The sequence below is a fragment of the Pempheris klunzingeri genome, chromosome 2 (assembly GCF_042242105.1).
Source record: "Pempheris klunzingeri isolate RE-2024b chromosome 2, fPemKlu1.hap1, whole genome shotgun sequence".
NCBI lineage: Eukaryota > Metazoa > Chordata > Actinopteri > Acropomatiformes > Pempheridae > Pempheris > Pempheris klunzingeri.
Window position 1 is genome coordinate 12,125,186 of NC_092013.1, and position 13,719 is coordinate 12,138,904.

The 13,719-nt window shown below is 39.8% G+C and overlaps 1 protein-coding gene across 1 annotated transcript in view; it reads right to left on the minus strand.

The window, feature by feature from the left end:
• Window positions 1-103: 103 nt before the first annotated feature.
• cacna2d3 (calcium channel, voltage dependent, alpha2/delta subunit 3) overlaps window positions 104-13,719 on the minus strand; it is a 33,886-nt gene continuing 20,270 nt past the window's right edge. Inside the window, exons 14-39 of the mRNA XM_070841907.1 lie at window positions 13,575-13,708; window positions 13,292-13,309; window positions 11,586-11,657; window positions 10,897-10,977; window positions 10,723-10,797; window positions 9,737-9,820; window positions 9,395-9,466; window positions 9,231-9,292; window positions 9,049-9,116; window positions 8,852-8,897; window positions 8,641-8,738; window positions 8,391-8,484; window positions 7,563-7,658; window positions 7,319-7,440; window positions 6,573-6,650; window positions 6,418-6,479; window positions 6,282-6,326; window positions 6,132-6,194; window positions 5,491-5,561; window positions 5,297-5,372; window positions 4,980-5,020; window positions 4,389-4,444; window positions 4,136-4,253; window positions 3,891-4,003; window positions 3,545-3,627; window positions 104-1,054 (exon numbers count right to left, since the gene is read on the minus strand). Coding sequence (XP_070698008.1) covers window positions 962-1,054; window positions 3,545-3,627; window positions 3,891-4,003; window positions 4,136-4,253; window positions 4,389-4,444; window positions 4,980-5,020; window positions 5,297-5,372; window positions 5,491-5,561; window positions 6,132-6,194; window positions 6,282-6,326; window positions 6,418-6,479; window positions 6,573-6,650; window positions 7,319-7,440; window positions 7,563-7,658; window positions 8,391-8,484; window positions 8,641-8,738; window positions 8,852-8,897; window positions 9,049-9,116; window positions 9,231-9,292; window positions 9,395-9,466; window positions 9,737-9,820; window positions 10,723-10,797; window positions 10,897-10,977; window positions 11,586-11,657; window positions 13,292-13,309; window positions 13,575-13,708 — 2,021 coding nt within the window. The 3' untranslated portion in view covers window positions 104-961. The remainder of the gene's footprint in view (window positions 1,055-3,544; window positions 3,628-3,890; window positions 4,004-4,135; window positions 4,254-4,388; window positions 4,445-4,979; window positions 5,021-5,296; window positions 5,373-5,490; window positions 5,562-6,131; window positions 6,195-6,281; window positions 6,327-6,417; window positions 6,480-6,572; window positions 6,651-7,318; window positions 7,441-7,562; window positions 7,659-8,390; window positions 8,485-8,640; window positions 8,739-8,851; window positions 8,898-9,048; window positions 9,117-9,230; window positions 9,293-9,394; window positions 9,467-9,736; window positions 9,821-10,722; window positions 10,798-10,896; window positions 10,978-11,585; window positions 11,658-13,291; window positions 13,310-13,574; window positions 13,709-13,719) is intronic.

Below are 13,719 nucleotides of genomic sequence, written 5' to 3' on the forward strand. Positions count from 1 at the left end.
TAATGTTATTTTTGTAATGTTTGATATATTTTGTCTGAGATTACTGTAACTAATGTCCCCACAACAGACACACACACACACACAATAATTACACGAGGGATAATTGAAGGGAGGAAAATATTTCTCTGTGTTTATTCATCACCTTTCTCAAACATGTGGTTAAGAGCATGTGGTCACCTTGACAAATTATGGGTGGGTATATCATGTAACATTCTTCTAACATCTTCTTAATCATGCATCTTTTGCTTGTCTGAAATGTCTTCTGCTTCAAAACAATGACAAATTGGCAGAATAAAGCAAGATAACATTTTTTGTTGTCTCGTATTTTACATGATCCATATTATTACTGGCATCAAAAACAATTAACTTAGAAAATAAACTTTGAATATTTGATGAAAGAAAACTATGACGGCACTGTCAATTGTTTTTAGCAATTCACTGCCAAAAATATAGACCGTTCTGCATTCTTTTCACATATGACAAAAGTGCATTTTACATTCTGTAGACATTTAGATGAACCTTCTTTTTTTCCCCTAACAACAAACAAAGCAACATATTTGATGTCTTACTATCATCCTTTACACAAAGGACTTGTTTTATACGTTTACAAGAAATACCTGAACTCCCAGGCATTTCCTTTTAACTGTTTACACACTGCGCTTCTTTCTTATATTTAATTTCAGCACACATTCAGGACAATATGGCGAACTGTCAGTGGTGCTCTGAGCTAAACCACCAAACATTCACATTACTTTCATTTTCTTTTGCTGCACCACATCATTTCTGTTTTCTGCATTTATGGATGTGAGTCTCAGTGCTACTGATAAAGATTTTTTCTTAGAGCGCTGCCTGTTGCAGAATTATGAGCAAATTCATTTCTGATTGACCATGTTCTCTATGTGTTTATAAGCATCTTCTTGTTGACTTAGTCCTTACTGACGTCCAGTCCTGCTGCTAATGGTCACCTGCTGATGGTTGCTGCTATCAGAGGCAGCAGAGCTGCTGTTAGAGGACTGGAGAGGCGTGTTGCTGAACCACACTCCATGGCATTTTCCTGCAGAAGACAGGGTCATTTGTGATACACGTGGAGCTGTACAGGATATGATATTAAACATTAACTGGGTGGATGAATTCTGTTTTATCTGGGAAAGACAGTAGAGAATGCTAATAGATGTGAACAGTTGCTGTTGAACAAGTTGTTATTTTGGCCATTATTTTAATCGATTAATCGAGCATCAATACACAATTCAGAAAGGGTAGGAAACACAAGCGGTCATACTGGTTATAAACAAGACAACAGGTACAAATTTGGCCAAATTATCTAAACCATTTTAGTTTATTTCAACTTGAGTACATTCACACAGCTGAACTGAATGAGGCTGATGAGGATGAAGATTTGGCCCTAATAACCAGCAAGTATGCTAATCAAAACAGACAATCATCATGGATGACTGGAAAGATCTACCTTTGACATACAATTAGATACATAGATTATCAGTCTAGCTTCACAGATTTGCTTAATGCTGTTACTCTCCAAACATCCATCCATCATCCATACTGTTTATCCTTAAGGGTTGCTGGGGGGCTGGAGCCAATCCCAGTTGACTTTGGGCGAGAGGCGGGGAACACACTGAAGTGGTTGCCAGCAAACCACAGAGACAGACAACCATTCACACTCACACTCACACCTAGAGGCAATCTAGAGTCACCTGCATGTCTTTGGACTGAGGAAGGAAGGGAGTACCAAGAGAAAACTCACGCAAGCGCAGGAAGAACAAGCAAACTGCACACAGAGAGGCCCCAGGTTCAAAGTGTAAACCTGTGGATTCAAACCTTCTTCCTGTGAGGCCTCCACCGCACCACCATGCTGCCCACCCCTCCAAACATATACTATATAATATAATTTATGTATATATACAATATTCAACTTATTTGCTCTCTTTCCAAGAGTTACAGTGGTGTGAAAAAGTATTTGCCCCCTTACAGATTTCTTCTGTTTTTGCTTTATTGTCACACTTACATGTTTCAGATCAACAAACAAATTTTAATATCACATAAAGATAACCTGAGTAAATACAAAAAGCAGTTTTTAAATGACCTGGCCCTATGTGAAAAAGCAATTGCCCCCCCTTGTTAAATCATGAATTAACTGTGATTAACCACATGTTTGAAAGCGGAGTTCAATTTCACTAGCCACACCCAGGCCTGATTACTGCCAGAGCTGTAGAATCAAGAAATCACTTAAATAGACAACATGAAGTAGGCTGAAAGATCTCAAAATGCAACACATCATGCCCCGATCTAAAGCAATTCAAGAACAGACAAGAAACATAGCCATTGACATCTATCAGTCTGGAAAGGGTTACAAAGCCATTTCTAAGGCTTTGGGACTCCAGCGAACAACAGTGAGAGCCATTATCCCCGAATGGAGAAAACATGGAGCAGTGGTGAACCTTCCCAGGGGTGGCCGGCCTACCAAAATGACTCCAAGAGTGCATCGACGACTCATCCAGGAGGTCACAAAAGAACCCAGAACAACACCTAAAGCACTGCAGGCCTCACTTGCCTCAGTTAAGGTCAGTGTCCGTGATTCAACAATAAGAAAGACACTGGGCAAAAATGGCCTCCATGGGAGAGCTCCAAGGTGAAAACCACTGCTGACCAAAAAGAACACAAAGGCACATCTCACTCTTGCTAAAAAACATCTTGATGATCCCCCACACTTTTGGGAAAATATTCTGTGGACTGACGGGAAAAAAGTGGAACTTTTTGGAAGGTGTGCGTCCTGTTACATCTGGCGTAAAACTAACGCAGCATTTCGGAGAAAGAACATCATACCGACAGTCAAACATGGTGGTGGTAGTGTGATGGTCTGGGGCTGCTTTGCTGCTTCAGGACCTGGACAACTTGCCGTAATTATGGAACCATGAATTCTGCTCTCTACCAGAAAATCCTGAAGGAGAATGTCCGGCCATCAGTTCATGACCTTAAGCACAAGCGCACTTGGGTTATGCAGCAGGACAATGATCCGAAGCACAACAGCAAGTCCACCTCTGAATAGCTCAAAAAAAACAAAGTGAAGGTTTTGGAGTGACCTAGTCAAAGTCCGGACTTAAATCTGATTGAGATGCTGTGGCATGACCTTAAACAGGCCATTCAAGCTCGAAAACCCTCCAATGTGGCTGAATTAAGACAATTCTGCAAAGAAGAGTGGGCCAAAATTCCCCCACAGCGATGTGAAAGACTCATTGCCAGTTACTGCAAACGCTTGATTGCAGTTATTAGGTTTAGGGGGCAATTACTTTTTCACATAGGGCCAGGTTGGTTTGGATAGCTTTTGTCCCTTAATAAATAAAATCATCATTTAAAAACTGCTTTTTGTGTTTACTCAGGTCATCTTTGTGTGATATTATAATTTGTTTGATGATCTGAAACATGTGAGTGTGACAAAAAAGCAAAAACAGAAGAAATCTGTAAGGGGGCAGATACTTTTTCACACCACTGTATATCTATCATTTGTATACAGACAAACACATTCTCATACCTCAGGGTGGAAAGGGTGACATGATTCAGGCTTCTTTCTGTCCTTCTGAAACTTCAGTCTGTCACATTTTAGTGACTCGTTGTGTTCAAAGGCGTCAAGGATGTAAATAAAGTAACAGCATTTTCACAAGTTCAGAGCATACACACATCTCATTTAGTCTCATGTGAAACTGTGAAGTGAAACAAACAAAAAAAACAATAAAGTGGTGCAACTCATGAACCCTAAAAAAGAATTCATTCTTGCAGTAATTCACATGTATTCTTATGATCTATGATGTACTGAAGTGAAAATGCTTTTAGAAAAAGTTTCCCCATGTCCGTGTTTGTGTTTCATTCAGAAAGGATATACATGATCTCAATAGGATCCATGGTCACTGGAGGAGCACTGCCGCAGTCACACTTATTATCCACAACAACCATGAAGAGGTTGCTGCTGGGAATCTGCTGTATGACAAAAGATCTGCAGCCCAAACAGAGACACTGGAATTAAAATATTATGATATGAATAGTAGCTGACTGAACATCTACTTTTTCATATGGATGGATTTTGTTGTTTGATGAATAAATATTCAAAGCTGGCACTAAGCGGTACCTGATACAGCCATCACAGTCAATGTTGCCTGTTGTTTCTTTGATGGTGCGTTCAGAGACAAATGCAGGGTATTCAGTGTCACATGGCACCATCATGGTTTTCCCCCGAGACCTCTGAGCTGAATGTGTGACAGAGCAAGTTCCCAGTTTAACACAGGTTTTCACTCTCACACAGTTTCTCTTTCTCTCTCTCTCTCTCTCTCTCACACACACACACACACACACACACGCCTATAACAATCAGCTACAGCTACCTTTAACTGAAAGGTCGACATTCCACCAGCTGTACAGGTTAAACTCTAGCAGAAAACTGAGGAGAAAAACACAAAGACTACAATAAAACAATTATATTAATCAATATGAGTTAATACAAGGATTAGCATTAATTAATAGTTAACTAATGCCTTTATAAAGGAGTAGAGTGAATAAAGACATTACCATTAGTAATGACAAATTGATCAAAAACATTCATTATTAACCAATTGTTAATTGATGTTTCTTGTTCATGTTGTTCACATGCTGAGTTGTGAAATAGGAGCACTTAATTTATAGGATGTAATATGTGATTTTCTTTTTTTAATTGATAGACCAATTACATTTTTTAAAATCTATATGAAAGGTTAAAATCTATATGAAAGGGTGATGATTATCTAATTACATCTCCATCCCTGAACTTCTAACATATTTAAAATCAATATTATTAATTTTAAATAGTATTAAATTGAATTTAAATAAAATTAGAGTTATTAATCAATATACCATCATTACCACATTGTGTACATCATATAGTGTAATTCATGGGCCCATATAATGTATACTTTTATGTTTTGCGGGGACATTCTTACATGACAAGTTCAGTCAGGAGCCACTTAACAACAGTGAAGGGCTGAAAGAGAGAGAAAAGCATATAATGTTAATAATATAAAAATGAAACAACAGTTAAGGTTGTTTAAATCTTTGAGAAAGCTCAATACTGATGATCCACCAGTGTGCAAACAGTGTTGACCATAAACTGTGAGACACATAACTGTACTGAGGTCTAGGCTGATGATTTTAACTTAGGTCATAAAAATGTAGACGCGCAGTAGCGTACTGCAGATTATACGCTTATTGCCCCAATGTATCTTGAGATCTAGCTGATGTTCTTGTCTTGCACACTTACGTCTGATAAAGTGCGTGCACTGTCGCTGCTCCCAGAGTACTCTTTGCAAAGCGCCTGGTAATCATACAGTGTGATCCTGCAACACAAATGGAGCAGCAGCGGTTGAAATAAACATTAAATATGACAGGAATAACAACATGCTTTTAATTCTTATCAGTTCAGGGTTCAGAGATGTGTTATTTTGTGTCTCAGACCTTTTGAATGACCCCATTTGGAGAAGTTTACTCATAACAGCACCCTCCACTTCTCCAAAGAAGAGCCCTGTCTGAGAGAGAAGCTATGTCAGAGAGCACAACATCGCTTAACACACACACTGGGTCGACAAGATAATGCAAACATCCAAAGGAAAAGAATGTCAACTTATATGTTGTGAGTTTGAGTTTAGGATTTAGGAAAGATTCAACAAAATTATTATACCAGGAACTGGTTGCTAAACTGGTTGTTACGTCAGGGCTGCTGTTATGGCATAGGAAGTCACTGTGTAGGAATCATTCAATGTTTGTCTGCTAATCAATATTTTATGGAGTTGGGTGATTGCTTTGATGCAAGCAGTGTGTGGCCAGTTATATTATAGGTCACTGTGGGATGTCTAATGTGCAAAATGCAAAATAGACATTTATTGCATTTCATCCTTCGTCATTCAAGATCTTTCAACTTTCCTTTTTGGAAGAAAGGTCCAGTGTCGCTCTATGCACATGTTCAAGAGAGAACGGAAGGCAAATGGAAGCAGTTGTGGTAAAAAAAAAAAAAGGGGGCACATCTTTATGTGTTTCCACTATTTCAACCTTCATTCATTGATGTAAACATGTATACAGTGTAAACATGTGTACAGTACCTGAGAAAGCTCCTCTGTGACAAGAATGAAGCCATTGTTGTCAATGAGGTAACAATTAATGTCCTGTCAGAAAGGATGAATAAAAAGATTACGTTAACACAACAACCTGAAAAAAACCTTCAAAAGCCAAAGTTACGTGACTCTCCTTACCTCGTTATCGCAGCTAATGCTACATTTTCCATCCAGAGCTGTACACTGAGCACAAAACATAACTCGTTCAGTTTCACACCTTATCTGGTCGATCGTTTTATTGTAAAACATGTTGCAGTAGTTGTCGTGTAGTAACCTGTCTACAGGCAGTCCAGAACTTCCTCTGAAAGAACTCGAGCTTCATCTGGATCCCTACAGCTGAGCACAAACACCACCAGATAAGAGACTGCACAATGTCCAAAACTAATATGAAGATAATACTGACATGGAGGATGGTTTAGAGGCTTGTACCTGCGACTATTGGAGACTTTCTGTCATCGAGGAGCTGAATTGCTGTGCTGGCCAAAACCACACTCTTGTTTTCTAAAGCTAGAGAGAAAGAGCAGAGAAACTACGAGTCATTTGTCCTGATTACGCTTTCTACTCACTAGATGGTGCCCTTTACTCAGCAGCCCGTGCTGGCAGGCTCAAAAGAAACCGCATTACCAGTCCATTACTTTACAGTAATGGAGCCAGTCAGAGCTTTTTCTACAGCAAGATGATTCTAATAATTCTGAAATGGGTGGTGTGATAGGACATTTCAGGTTATGATGGTGAAGCCTGAGTGGATGCAGTCGTCATTACTAGAGGAAAGGTGGTAAATGTCCCAGAGAGTGAAGCTGAACTCTCCATCCTCTGGCTAGCATACAGATCATGGGCCACATTAACTGCATAAAAGCTGTGAGGGAGCTGAGCTGTGCTGCACATCCTATCAGTAGAAACCAGTAAAAGCCACAATCTATGACAAAAAGAGGGACATAGAAAAAAGACTGATTAAGAAGTTACTGACTAAGGCATATGGATAAATTTCCAAAAAAGTACATTATATAATACTGCTCTTGATTATTTAAAGAATATCAAGAGGACCTTGTATAATGTATAATGCAGATAATTTAGCAGCAGTAGATTAGAGCAATTTTGTGCAGGCTCAGGGATTTTTTATTTTGTACTGCACACTTACAGCTACTATGTCTAATCTCTGGTTTTCTTCTGCATACCTGTGCTGAAGGGGATGGAGTAGACAAATGTGCCGGGGACCTGCTCTGCCGCTCTCTTGTACCACAGAGGGAAGTGATCAGCATTAAACACACCCTCCTTGTTCTCCGCTGTCAGGAAATCTCTGAGGAAGCACACACAATGAAGCTGAGGTGAGGAGCAAAGGATTAGATTCATCAAGTGCAATCACGGTCTCGCCTCGTGCTGTAAGTAATGATTAGAGAAATGTTGAGCGGCGGCACTCACCGATTGGAGAGCTGATCCGCAGGCACAAACAGGTTGGTTCTAGACAGGCCAGTGCGTGTACCCAGGAAGGCAATCTCCACTCCTTTGTCCGAGTTCCTGTTGACATGAGCCACATGAATACATCTGTACATCCTTTCTGAGCGCTTTCCTCGAACAGTTCTGTCTAAACATAGTTGTACAATGCCACCTGCAAATTAGGTTTTTCTTCTAAATGTATGATGTAGGACTTTTAGAACTGTATTAATGTATTAGTGTGACGACATTGTTGTTTCTCTGAGAAAACTGCTGCTGATTAAACAGAGTGGAAAGTTCTTGATGCGGATGATGTACGTCTATTTATTGATCCAAGTGTCCTTGTGCAAGATACCGAATCCCAAATTGCTCCTGAGGACTGTGGGTTTGGTGTGTGTGCGTGAATGATTAGCACCTCCTGATCGGCAGGTTGGCACCTTGCATGGTAGCCCTTTCCATCAGTGTATGACTGTATGTGTGAATGGGTGAATGTGAATGTAGAGTAAAAGCACTCGAAAGACTAGAGACACACTTTACAACTGCAGGTATTTTACCATTTACCATAATGGGATAGCAATGGTTATAAATCTGTTGTAAGCCATAAGAACCATTTTTGAATTTTATTAAATTGTATTATTGTAAGAACCTTCCATTAGTAATTTGCTATAACATTTATTATTACAGATGACTTACAAACATTTACTAATGGCTTTTTAGAAAACCTACAGTAATTACCTAGTAATGACTTACTAACACTTGTGCCTGTAGACTGTAGACTTGAGAAGAGAATAGAAAGTGGTAGCAAAATGTTCTTACTCTGACTTGTTGAGGGCCAGTCCAGTCCAGTAGGCCTCCAGTGGAGCAGTGACAACAGCATCAAACAACACCTCCTGGATCAGCTCTCTGTCACCTGCACAGTGTTGCAGACCAGTTTAAAGACCTTTCTGACCCAAAACATTGTTCTGTTTTTGTAATCACTTATTTTGAGGACAATAACACTTCATATGATAATTAGAATTTGATTTAAAAAACATGCAGTAGTCTAATTCATTTGGGTCTGACTCACATTTGAAGTGTGGTCTGCGGCCCGTCATGAAGAGCTTGATGGCTTGAATCTGGGTCAGGTGACGGTGCTCATGCTGCTCCTCTGTGTTGCAGTAAGTCCTGCGGTCCAAACAGAGCCACACTGTTACATCACAGGCCTCAACATCCCTGATGAACACAGAGGGATAACCTACATAACGCATGAATGCCCACTCCCATAACCCCAGCGTTACCATTCATCTGCCAGGGCGACATCTGGCTGTTCCAGATCACGGAGCCCTGAAAAACACAAGTCAGTAACGCTTCAACAATGCCAGCCTGGATAGACTGATACAATAAGCCCTCCCAAACAAGCAGGTCAGAGTGACATCCATCTCACTGTAGTCAGGCTTTGGCTAATAGAGTAAATGTCAGAAGTGGAGTGACATACCGGCCTCAACTGATACATTTCCTCTGAAGAAGTATTTTCCGTGACCTCTGGAGAGAGCCACTCCAACACTGGAGCCACAATCACAGCAAAGAATCAGAATCAGTCAGTCATGTGAGTGCAAATGGCGCACACGCTCTCAGAAAGACATTTTAGGAAAGTACTTAAAAAAAAAACTCCTCCACCTGAACGGTGTTCCTTTGATGTCAGTGTAGTAATAGTCATTGTGCATCTTCAGGACACGCCTCTAAAAGAGAAGGAAAAAAAGTGCAGATGAGATTTGCTCCTTTAGTAAGAGACAACGCTCATCTGATAGGGAGACACTAAACATCTTTATCTGCAGCCTCACCCCTCTATCCACTGTCTTCTTCACCTCCATAGAGAAAGTCCCTGTCCTCCTGTTCACCATAGCGTTGCGTAGCTGAAAGATAGAGCGCACAAAGAGGCACACAGAGCAGAGAAGTCAAGGCTGGGTCATTGATCAGGCAATCTGTATGTGGCTGCCATTTTACTGGGATACTAAAAGCCTGAGTCTGAGTACTTTATTAAATCTTTGCGTTCATTTGAAATAATAAATTATTTGCTGGATAAACTAATGAACATGCAGACCAAAGTACATCTAGTGTTTAATTTTGCACACAATGTATTTGCACTGAAGACTGAGACTTTTTTTAAGGGGCTAAATACGTACGATATCATCTTTGTCTTCCCACTCCACCTCAGAGAGATCCACGCTGCTGTAGTTGGGCTTCCTCCTCTTCTGACCCTCCTGATACTGCACACAGGAACACAATATACATAATTTGACAAACCCTTTTATGAAATGGTGTTTTATTATCTTAATGAAAAGTCCGCAATGTCCGCTAATCTAGCCTGACTAAACTGTGAAATCTGCATGTAACACATAGTTTTCAAATAAAGGAGCTTGATATTAAATAAACAAATCCATTCAGAAAAGCTTTAATGTAATCTGTCTTTTGTGTTTCACTGTTAAAAAGAAGACTTGCTGTATGCTATTATTTATCAAGCCTTGCTCGGGAGGTGTAATTATCTAACAAATCGTCTGTGAAATTAACATTGTCAGGTAAATTAAAAATAATTAATGTGATTGATAGGAAATCCACGCTCAAACAAGTCTACATCAAAGCATTAAACTGTGGCCTACATGTCAAACTCTCCTACTGTATGTCGTCTAGTCCACAAGAAACGAAAAGTGACTAACAACCACAGCACAGTTTTAGCCACAAAGAGACAGTCACAAAAAACCAACACAGACCAACACACACAGCACAGAGAGGAATAGCACTAACACTGGCACACACAGATCCACTAGCACAGCCATAGCTCCTGAGGAACCAGCGGTCCCAGGGTGAGCGGCTGTGGTCTCTGCCAGCGAGTGTTAAGTTACCTCTGGGAAATCTCAGGCCAGCCAGCCCTATGAGTGGCCTTTATCCCTGCATGCATACATCAAAGGAAAAGGTGGGGATTACAGACTATACGAGCCCATTTAGCCTCCTAACCAGATAGCACATTTGTCTCTGCGCGCCCTCGTTAATGGAGGCTTTCAGTTCATCATTTCGGTTATGCATACAATTGCATGGAGAAAACAAAAAAAGAAAAACAGGGTAAAGTCAGGGAATGCTGAGAGACAGTTCTGGTGTTAAGAAGCTGTATTACCAAAGGTCGGAGGTCCGGATGTGTCAGGATGTAGCCATTGTTTGTGATAGCAAATGTGTACCCATGGATTCCTAACTAGAGACACAAAATGAGACACATGAGGAAGAAGTAAGAAAAATGCATATTTATGAATTCATTTATTCTAAGAAAAAGTCAAAGAACAGCTGATTGTACCATATGTTTAGGGATGAGCTTCATCAGCTCCTGCAGAGGGATGTCTGTTCCAACGACCCCCAACAGAATACCCTGGTTCTTCTGCATGGCAAGATTCAAAACACACAAACACAACTTCAGACGAAAATCTGCACAAATATTAAAAAAAAAGTAGTTTTTCTTAGGCGAAGGTACCAAACCACTTTGTAAAAATTATCCATTAGAAGTCCTAAATTCAAAACTCTATTTTAGTTTAGTATAACATTATTAGATTGTTCATACTGATACATCAATGTGTAGGCATCATTATACTATTGCAAGTGATGAGCGTTGTGCTAGTTTTAACTGACTGAGGGGCTGTGAGATAATTAATGTGTTGGGAAAAAAGCAAAAAACTTTGTTCTGCCACAAAAATATATATTCATCTCCTCAACTTTCCTCTAATCTTTGTGTTTTGTGAAATATTCGATAATTTTACCTCTTACGTTATTTTAATGGATCCATCTGAGAAGTTTAGAGCAACTTATAACAACTCATAGACATCTGAATATATATATATATATATATATATATTCAGATGTCTATGAGTATATATATATATATATATATATATATATATATATATATATATATATATATATGTATACATAGACACACACACACACACACAGTATATATGAATTAAGTCTCTCATTGACTCACTCACTCACCGTTTCATTCTTTGTGCTGAAGACAGGCATGGCAACAGTAGTCATCAGACTTGGGCCTGCTTTCTCGTTCAACTGAAAAATAATCAGTTCAACACTGTTATTTTAGCTGAGCATGTCAGCATGTTCTCTGATCAGTTTTGTAAGCATCAGTCATACGCAAAAAAAAAAAATACATTAACATTTAAACAATGTTATTCTGGCTATATCTGATCACCATACAGAACTTTAATTTACTCAAAATTTCTGCATCAGTACTTCTTAGAAATTCAGAGCAATAATCACAGTTATACATACATTATACTGCATACATACAAACTTTTAGACAAATTGAGATTCAACAGATGAAGTGACTATGGTAAAACAATCACTGTAATCCTAAACGAAACCAAATTAAAGGCAATAACAGCAGCCATAGATATTGATAAAATGTTAATAGATGAAAAACATTTTTGTTTATTCACCCGTACTGTACAGTAACTAATTGCCAGCGAGGAGACAGACTAACTGACATGAAATTCAATTAAAAATTCTATAATGAAAAGAGAGGAGCGTGAGTTATTCAGCGGGGAATAACAGCTTCAGAACTTGACAATAACTGAGTCAAAGGTGGCTGCAAAATAAAGTAGCAATAAAACTAGAAACAGAGTAGTGCTAGACACAGATGCGACATTAATTACTGGCTCTAAGTGATTAAAAGCAACATCTAAATTAATTCCTGCAGAATCATACAGGACCCTGGTCACAGCCTTTCTGTTGTCAAACCTGAACCATGCAAGTCTCATGTGGGGCTCAGAGGGGGAGACGAGGTCAGTTTGGTAAGATGAAGGTTGACATAATTAAGCACACGAGCGCTGTTAAAGTAGGTCTGCTATTCCCTCACCTCGTGAGTCGACACAGCTGAGTGTGCCTGCGTCCGTGTTTGTGTGTGTGTGTGGTTGATGTTCATTTGTGTATGTGCATGCATATGAGGCAAACGAGCTGTGAACTGCAGTGTGGACGAGCTCGCTTGACAAAATGAAGAATGGTGGGTCCTTAAATTCATCACAACACACAATGGATGCGGAAACTGGACTGCTTCAATCTACACACACGCACATGCACACACACAGGTAAGCCCAGGACGCCTAACCGCCTCCACCTCCCCGCCTCGCTCGCTCTCGCCCCCCCTTTTCTCTCTCTCTCTCTTTCTTGGTCTCCCCTCCAATGTCAGTTTTATTATGGGCTTTAGGAGATAAAATGCAATGATCCACAGAATGATGAATGGTGTGTCTGAGGCTGAGATACAAGAGCACACACTCCAGAGGACAATCTCCCAACCCTTCTGTGTGTGTGTGTGTGTGTGTGTGTTAGTGTGTGCATACTCATCGTCTCCATACTGGAAAGAAGTACAATAAATGCCCCCCCCCCCACCCTCTCCTGCACCTCAGAGTGAAGAGCGTCTCCTCACTCAAGACTTTCAGGAAGTATTAAAGCATAATGTTGAAAACCAGAGACAATAAGCAGCTATTTAACCTCTCAAGTCACTTCTCCTTCATACAATATGACTCAAAAGTAACGAGCCCCAGTGGACACCTAATACTACTTTCCTATGGTTCCCATTCGATGCTAGTTCAGAACTATGATTCATAATAAGAATAGAATAAGAAGAATTGTCTTTTATATAAATATTATTATAATTGTAGAATCATATCTATATAGATATTTACCTTATGAGCCTGGGAAAGCTGAAATGAGAGAAGAGACACATAAAAATAGAATCATATAGTAAGTTGGGGGGGATGGAGGCGGGGTGCATGCAGATTAATGAAGCTCATAATGAGGAATCACTCTAGCAGCATGAAGAATAATGATGACCAGGCAAACGTACACATGTCCATGCTTATTGTACATTACATGGAGGGACAAAATAACATGAATTTCTTGGAATATGATCCTATGGAGGACACCATAAACTTCAAACTAAGAAGTAAAGCAGTGCAACATACTTACAGCACTGTCCACGTAAGCTTCGGTCCAGACTGTGTCGTGCTCGTGATCAATGACCTTCGGGCGGCTCATGACATGAAGATACCTCATCACGTTTTCCTGAACGTCTGCTAAGGTGGAGATCTGACTGAAGTATCCTGCAGTAAAA